The following is an 8,656-nucleotide window of genomic DNA, read 5'->3' on the forward strand; positions in this document are numbered from 1 at the left end:
TCGAAAAAGAATAACCTAAAATCTGCAGAGTTTGTGTTTTAATTTGAACGTGTGAATGAAACAAAACACAACTCCAGATCTGTTTGCGACGAGGAAACATTATAACAGATCAGAAAATAAAGGCCACTGTGGGGAAAAAAAATTCAAGTAAAAGCAATTACATCTCCATGGAGACCAGAACTGGACAGACCCTCCACCGGAAAAGTTACATAGTGAAGCTTTAAAGACCTGAAGGCTCGAGAGCTGCGTTAACGCCGACGTAAAAATTCATTTTGATATGTCTGAAGTGAATGAGTGGCTGTTGATTTGGCGGTCCTGGTGAATTCTTCTAAGGAACAGAGGGATTGCAAACACGCGCAGTTTATTTTCCAACATTTTGAGATTGTTCATTTCCACTTTCGTCTCGTTTGTCCCTTTTTTAACACCGTAGAAGCTCTGTTCGTGTGGTGTGTTTGGTTATATCCTCTGTTCCCGACTTCACTGACCCTTGCGTTTTGACTGTAACTTCTTTACATTTCTGTTCCTTACTTTAAACTTTTTGATCGGTTTTACATTATTGCCTCTTGGGACTGCTAATAAATGATTGTTGATGATGAGATCAATTGGCGTTTTTGTATTTTGTTAAGTTAAAGGTCCTGTATTACACAAAAATGGTCCTATATTAAACAAAAATGGTCTTATATTACACAAAAACAACAAAAATGGTCTATTACACAAAAAATGGTTCTTTATTAAACAAAAATGATTCTATATTACAGTGGTCCCCAACCTTTTTAGAGCCATGGACCAATTTTATGTCAGACAATATTTTGTGGACCAGGGGCTGCGTGGTTTAGTCCTGGTTTAGTCTTGGTTTAGTTCTGGTTAAATCCTGTTTTAGTCCTGGTTTAGACCTGGTTCATTCCTGGTTTAATCTTGGTTTAGTTCTGGTTTAAGCCTGGTTTAGTCCTGATTTAGACCTGGTTTAGTCCTGGTTTAGTCCTGATTTAGACCTGGTTTAGTCCTGGTTTAGTCCTGATTTAGACCTGGTTTAGTCCTGGTTTAGTCCTGGTTTAGTCCTGGTTTAGACCTGGTTTAGTCCTGATTTAGTCCTGATTTAGTCCTGGTTTAGTCCTGATTTAGACCTGGTTTAGTCCTGGTTTAGACCTGGTTTAGTCCTGGTTTAGACCTGGTTTAGTCCTGGTTTAGTTCTGGGTTAGACCTGGTTTATTCCTGGTTTAGTGCTGGTTTAGACCTGGTTTAGTCCTGGTTTAGTCCTGGTTTTAGGCCTGGTTTAGACCTGGTTTAGTGCTGGTTTAAACTTGGTTAAATCCTGTTTTAGACCTGGTTTAGACCTGATTTAGTCCTGGTTTAGATCTGGTTTAGACCTGGTTTAGACCTAGTTTAGACCTAGTTTAGTCCTGGTTTAGTCCTGGGTTAGACCTGGTTTAGACCTGATTTAGTCCTGGTTTACTTCTGGTTTAGTTCTGGTTTAGAGATGCGGTACCACGCGGCCCATGGCCTGGTTCTGGTCCGTGGCCCTGCTATATTACACAAAAATGAGACACATTTTGTCTCTCTTCAGAGCTTCAGACAGAGCAGTGCTTTACGTTAGCTTCACATTTTGTTCAGACATCAAAGAAACCGTTAATTTACTTTCACTTTCATATATTTTGTTGCAGAGCTGTGACTTGTGCCAAGAAATAAAATAAATACAACATACAAAATGACATGTACAAAACTCCAAACACTCGACTCGCTTTGGGGTTATACAGTTTTCTTCCAGAGTGATACAACATTTAATTAAAGTTACAATAGAAATAAACAATCCAACACAAAAGAGAGCTTCAAAAGTCCTCAAAATGGCGCCTATAACCTGAAACTCAAACCCGTGAGTAACAGAGGTCGGCAGTTCCAAGTAAAAGAGCTACTATTTGTTAATCACAGTGCAAAAATTTAACAAAACTGAGTAAAAAACAAGTATAAAACATCTACAAAAATACCTCTGACTCGATGTGTGTGTGTGCAGTGCCCTCTAGTGGTCAATGACGATAAAGTGCATATGACAGATTAGTTTGAGATTTAATATTTTACAAAAAATATTGCCTTACTCTTTATATTTTTTTTCTGATAACTGTTACCTAGAAACCATATTTGCACTTTTTTTTTTTTTGCAAAAAATACTTTAAAATACTTTATACATTAATTTTATAATCATGTAAACTGTTAAAAAAAAAAAAAAAAAAGGTGACCCCTGTTCCTAAATTGTAGCTGCATTTTGGATGGAATTTTGTGTCTTGATAACAAAATTAGAGATTCAGTTTTCCTGCAAATTTACACAATTTGCTTAAAAATGTGATAAACAACAATCTCCTGTCAAAATCGTTACAGAACATGTTCAAAATCCGAAAGAGCCGATATGAGCTCAGAGGCACGACCATGTTTATTAAAAAGAAAATCAGAACAAACATTATGAAATTTTGTAAATCTGTTAAAGGGGCGGAGCTCTGGAACAACTGTACAGAAAACCTGAAATTGTGCACCACTTTAGCTCTGACAAAGGAATAAAGGGTAAAGGCATAATAAGCTTAAGCTTCAGCCTGCACCTTTTCGGTCTGTATATGTTAAATATGACTGTTTATGAATTAATGTCAAAATATACCTGTGACCGAAATAAATAAATAAATGAATGAAATGAATAAATAAATAAATAAATGACTGAAACCTCACAAAAAATTTAACTTTTTTTTTTCTACAAATTTTCTTTACGAAACGATGCTTTGCTGATGTAAAATTGTTCAGGGTGCAACGATCCAACGTGCACTGTGGAACATTTGCCTCGTTTACATGAGAGCTTTAATTTCAAATGAAAAATCATTTAATACTGAATAAAAATGTGTTAATTCTGCTTAAACTTAATTCCTTAAGAACATGATTATTCAAAATTAAACTTAATTTCGAGGTAAGTGGGTAGTTTATTCCGATTTAAAAGCTTTATTTATTCATTTCTTCCTCGAACATGTAAACCACAGGTGTCAAACATGTGGCCCGGGGGCCAAATCCGGCCCTCCAAGACCTTTAATCTGGCCCTTGGCTGATTTTCTACTAAAATATTTTAATTCTATTTTTTATTAAAATATTGTTAATTTTCTGTGGTGTTTATCACAGCAGTGTCTCCAGCGTCTCTGTACGTGGCCCCTCCCACCAGAGCAGCACAAATGAAGACTTGTCTCTTTCCAAACGCTCTTAAAGGACGCGACGTTCAGGAGGGGGAACGGTCCACGCGACGTTCAGGAGGGGGGACGGTCCACGCGACGTTCAGGAGGGGGGACGGTCCACGCGACGTTCAGGAGGGGGGACGGTCCACGCGACGTTCAGGAGGGGGGACGGTCCACGCGACGTTCAGGAGGGGGGACGGTCCACGCGACGTTCAGGAGGGGGGACGGTCCACGCGACGTTCAGGAGGGGGGACGGTCCACGCGACGTTCAGGAGGGGGAACGGTCCACGCGACGTTCAGGAGGGGGGGACAGTCCTCATGAACGGTCCTTGCGACGTACAGGAAGGGGGACAGTCTGCGCAACGGAGTCTGAGGTTTCAAAATGTGTCCCGCGCCGCACTGTTTTGCGTCGGGTCCCGCGGGCAGGGCTCTAGCGGACACTCCACTAGAAATGTTACGCAGTGCAGCTTTAACATTTAACACAAGTGAATGCTGGATCCAACCCAGCATAGACGAAAAGCGGGATAGACCGGGTGTGCAAAGTTTGCCTGAAAAGTAAAAATATGCACCAGTTCACTTTCGAGGACACTAAAAAAGGACAATTTTCCTCCAAAGAAATCCACAAGAATCCCAATTTTGTTATTCCGTGGGACTGGTACTGAAGTCACGACCGCGTTATGAACCGCCTTGAACCCGTCTTTGTTACAGTTGAGACCCCAGGACAGTTCGTTTTGTCCCAGCCGGCTCTCCGTACCCTCTCCTTTGCGGCGCATGTGTTCGTAGGCGACTCCTACACACGCTGTGCCCTCCACTTCCGTCTCCCAGTAGCACCGTCCCGTCAGGCCCTGGGAGCCCAAAACCTGACTCCAGAAATCGAACCTTTCTTTGGTGTTGGGACTGGGGGGATTCAGGCCCCGTGTGGCGCTCCGGTTCTGGTCCGAAATAGAAAGATCTTTGTGGGAGGTGTTTGGGTCCAGAGTGAGATCAACGGCGTCTGAAAATAAATTATTTTTAGGTTAGTCATTTCATACATCATTGCTCTGCCCGGAATGTTCCACAGTGTGACATTAAACAGCTCTGGAATTTCCAAACTCTACTGAACTAAAAGGTAAAAGGTTAACTTGAAAACTACCACTTCATGACATCACAAGGTGGAACAGAGCATTTTGAGCTTTGGAGACTGCGAATAAAAAAGTTACTGAAACATGTGAATGAAACAAAACACAACTCTGAGTGTGTTTCTGACAAGGAAACAACATTCAAACATGACTTTAAAATCTGTGTTTTATTTCAAAATTAAACCAAAAATAAGAAAACGTAAAAACAACTATTTTCTTCATTATTTGTCTCCAAAACCAAAATGAACAAACAGATAACCGTATAACTTCCAGGGCACATAAACCAGAGAAAACCTTTTTTTTTTTTTTTTGAAATAAACTTTAAATTAAATATTGGAAATACAGGTCGAAATCTGTTTTTTTGTTTGACACCAAAACAGAATAATGAAATAAACTGTTTTCTCATTTTATTGTTTTTTCGTTCTTAAATGAAATTCAAAAGAACGAATGGTACAAAGACCCGGCTGTTTCCCGTTTCCGTGACTTAAACTGTGATGCCGGACTGAACCAGGACTGAACCAGGACTGAACTGGTCTCAGTCATAGTCTCAGTCCTGGTCTCAGTCTCGGTCCTGGTCCTATTTGTTCAATATTGGCCGCAGCACAACACGACTACCAAACCCACAGGCAGTGACACGGACGCGGTGAGGTTTTGCAGTGATACGAGTGACTGAAATGATCATTTAAGCTTTTAAAGTATCCAAACACAATGAACACTTCATATTTACACTTCACAGTGGGCGTAGCCTTCTTGGATTCTGACTCGGAATCCTTGCTCGGTCTACTTTTTCTGCCACAGAGTTCCGAGTCGCGCCGTCCCAGGAAAGGGGGCGTGTCACACGTGTCACTAGGCAACTTCCTCAGAAAACCGATTCAGAAGGATAAACGAGCGCAGGGTTAGTCCCACTTTAAATCCAGACAGAACGTTTCTGTCACCACTGAACTAGGCCTAATCCAAACAATGACTCTAAAATAAAGAAACTCAGTCTCCCACCAGACCAGGTCCTTGCACCACACTTTGAGGATCATTAGTATATTGTTGTTAGATTATGGTGATGACAAATTCACTTACATTTCTTTGGGCCTGGTCCAATTCGCGGTTCTCCACATTTTTCAACACTAGAAAGAATTACAAAAAATGTTAAAGACATTTTAACAGAATCACTCGTGGAAAATGTGGATGACTAAGAAATATTATCAGTGAGTTAACCACCACTGAAGCTCTGGATGTCTCAAAACGTCCAGTTAAAGGGACAGTCTGGAATTTTGGACATAGGACCTCATTTCCGAGTGAGCCAGAATGTTGGAGACGTGTGGAGACACTTTTAAAAAAAAATTTAATTTCCTGGTTCAGTCCTGGTTTAAACCTGGTTTAGACCTGGTTTAGACCTGGTTTAGTTCTGTTTTAATCCTGTTTTAGTCCTGGTTCAGTCCCTCATCTCAGTTTAAGTCACGGAAATGCGAAACGTCCGTTATCCGTTTATCACTAAATCAAAAACTGAAAAAAAAAAAACAAATCATTATCTGTTTTTTTCATTTTGGTTTTGGAGACAAATAATGGAGAAAACAGGTTTTATTTTTAAAAACAAATGAACCAACGATACATGGATCCAACACTCTGGATAAGTAGGAAACGAGGTCCTATGTCCAAAATTCCAGACTGTCGTTTTAAGTGGACCAGTGAGTTTTGTTTTACCTGAGTTTGGAGAGGCTGCAGAGAGGATCCTCCAGCAGGGCGCTCAGCAGCTGCACTCCCTCCTGTCCCGGGTGGTTGTAGTTTAGGTCCAGCTCCTTCAGAACGCTGCAGTTCAGAGCAGAGGCCAAAAACATGCAGCCGCGCTCGGTCACTCTGCACAAGGACAACCTGAAAAACATCACTCATGAAACACAAAAAACACAAACAAAGTCACATTACAATATTACTGTTTTTAAAATGTTAAATATTACACGACTATTGCAGCACTTTTAAGTTACTCTCAGCCAAAATAAAAATAAAAGATGCTGAACTTTTGCACCGTTTATGGACTGAACCAGGACTAAACCAGAACTAAACCAGGACTAAACCAGGACTAAACCAGAGCTAAACCAAGACTAAACCAGGACTGAACCTAGGACTAATCCAGGACTAAACTAGGTCTAAACCAGGTCTAAACCAGGACTAAATCAGAGCTGAACCAGGACTAAACCAGGTCTAAACCAGGATTGACCCAAGGACTAAACCAGGTCTAAACCAGGACTGAACCAAGGACTAAACCAGGACTAAACTAGGTCTAAACCAGGTCTAAACCAGGACTAAACCAGGACTAAACCAGGACTAAACCAGGACTAAACCAGGACTGAACCGAGGACTAAACCAGGACTGAACCTAGGACTAAACCAGGACTAAACTAGGTCTAAACCAGGACTGAACCAAGGACTAAACCAGGACTAACCTAGGTCTAAACCAGGTCTAAACCAGGACTAAATCAGAGCTGAACCAGGACTAAACCAGGTCTAAACCAGGACTGACCCAAGGACTAAACCAGGTCTAAACCAGGACTGAACCAAGGACTAAACCAGGTCTAAACCAGGACTGAACCAAGGACTAAACCAGGACTAAACTAGGTCTAAACCAGGTCTAAACCAGGTCTAAACCAGGACTAAACCAGGACTAAACTAGGTCTAAACCAGGTCTAAACCAGGACTAAACCAGGACTAAACCAGGTCTAAACCAAGACTAAACCAGGACTAATCTTGGACTAGAATTTGGAATCTAGGACCGCCCCTGAGAGAACCCTGAGCCTGTGGAACAGAGTGTCTGCGAGGTGCGATCGGGCGTCAGCTGCGTTTCACCCTGTGGAGCGTGGAGTTCTGCGCCGGTCCTTTCGCCCTCGGTCACCTGACGGTCTACGCGGGCGCATCTCCGGCGTTTCATCGCTGCTGATATCGCGGTGATTTTAGCGAATTTGGATGAAGAAAAACCCACTACTTCAATCCAGGTTAAAAAAGCATTGTAATGCGCGATACTGACATTTGTACCGAGTAAAACATTAACTTTTTTTTTTCCCTGTAATACCGAACATTACTGCGTTACAGCAAAAAGCAACATATTACAGTAAGCCAATGATGTTCATTTTGTCTTCTTATCTACTTTAACTTCAGTTATACCTCTACCACTACCATACATCAGAGGTTTAACTGAACCCATCCAGAGAGCCATGAAAAAACACAACATAAGCACTGTAGTAAAACCATACACAAAACTCCACCAACAACTCGTACACCCCACGGACAAAATCCCACAAGAACAAAAATGCAATGCCATATACGAAATTCAATGCAATAAATCATACATAGGGGAAACAGGCCGGGCATTTCACATCCGAAAAAAGGAAGACCAAAAGGAATGCGAAAAGGAGACTCACCAGAACACAAAAAGACAAAGCAGAACAGGAAAACCTAAAATCCGCCATATCAGACACTGTAAAAGGAACAGCCACATTATGGATCGGGACGGGGCTCGGGTCATTGGATCGGAAAACAACAAGTTCAAACGCTGGATCAAGGAGGACGTTGAAATCAGGAAACGAGGCACGGACAGCATTAACCGTGATGACGGCGCGTTCCTCCTTTCACACACATGAGAACACCGGGCGACGGGAGGCGTGGTCAGTCTGAGCGACCCGCCAGGTCCATCAGTCTGACCACGCCTACAGGAAGTAACAACAGCTGATATACGACACGTCACCACCAACACCGGGAAAAGTTCTGAAGATGACTTGCAGCTAACAGCCGAAACATGTCAACAAGGTAAACACACTTTACTGCATTGTTTTTAAAAAGAACCTAAGAAGTTAAACATATTACTGTAATTAGTTACTTTTATAACACGTTACTCTCAACACCGTGGAACACAACGTGACACTCTGCAGCTCATCTTTGTGCTGTGACTCACTTGAGCACCTCCAGGGGGCAGTGTGGAGCAGACAGGCCCTCGCTCAGACGCCGCACTCCTCCGTCCCCACAGTCGTTGTCGGACAGATCCAGAGATTTGAGGCGACACTGAGACGAGGAGAGAAGAGAAGAGAGAAACCCCGCGCCCACCTCGGCCACTCCACAGCCCTGCAGTCTGCAACACAACAGAGGCTCTGCGTCATTTCCAATATAAAACCAAAAATAAGAAAACGAAAAAAACAACTATTTTCTTCATTATCTGTGTCCACAACCAAAATGAAAAAACAGACAATGTTTGTTTTTTTTTCAGTTTTTGATTTTGTGTTTAAATGAATAATGAAAAAAAAAAAAACAGATAATGTTCTTTTACGTGATTTAAACTGAGATGCCGGACTGAACCAGGACTAAA

General features: G+C 41.8%; 1 protein-coding gene across 1 annotated transcript in view; it reads right to left on the reverse strand.

Annotated features, from left to right (window-relative positions):
• Positions 1-705: 705 nt before the first annotated feature.
• LOC110159516 (NACHT, LRR and PYD domains-containing protein 3-like) overlaps positions 706-8,656 on the reverse strand; it is a 19,198-nt gene continuing 11,247 nt past the window's right edge. Inside the window, exons 6-9 of the mRNA XM_020924074.2 lie at positions 8,249-8,422; positions 6,011-6,178; positions 5,387-5,433; positions 706-4,191 (exon numbers count right to left, since the gene is read on the reverse strand). Of these exons, the coding sequence (XP_020779733.2) occupies positions 3,674-4,191; positions 5,387-5,433; positions 6,011-6,178; positions 8,249-8,422 (907 nt within the window). The 3' untranslated portion in view covers positions 706-3,673. The remainder of the gene's footprint in view (positions 4,192-5,386; positions 5,434-6,010; positions 6,179-8,248; positions 8,423-8,656) is intronic.

Source organism: Boleophthalmus pectinirostris, unplaced genomic scaffold (assembly GCF_026225935.1).
Source record: "Boleophthalmus pectinirostris isolate CB_2022bp ecotype Guang Dong unplaced genomic scaffold, ASM2622593v1 HiC_scaffold_14, whole genome shotgun sequence".
NCBI lineage: Eukaryota > Metazoa > Chordata > Actinopteri > Gobiiformes > Gobiidae > Boleophthalmus > Boleophthalmus pectinirostris.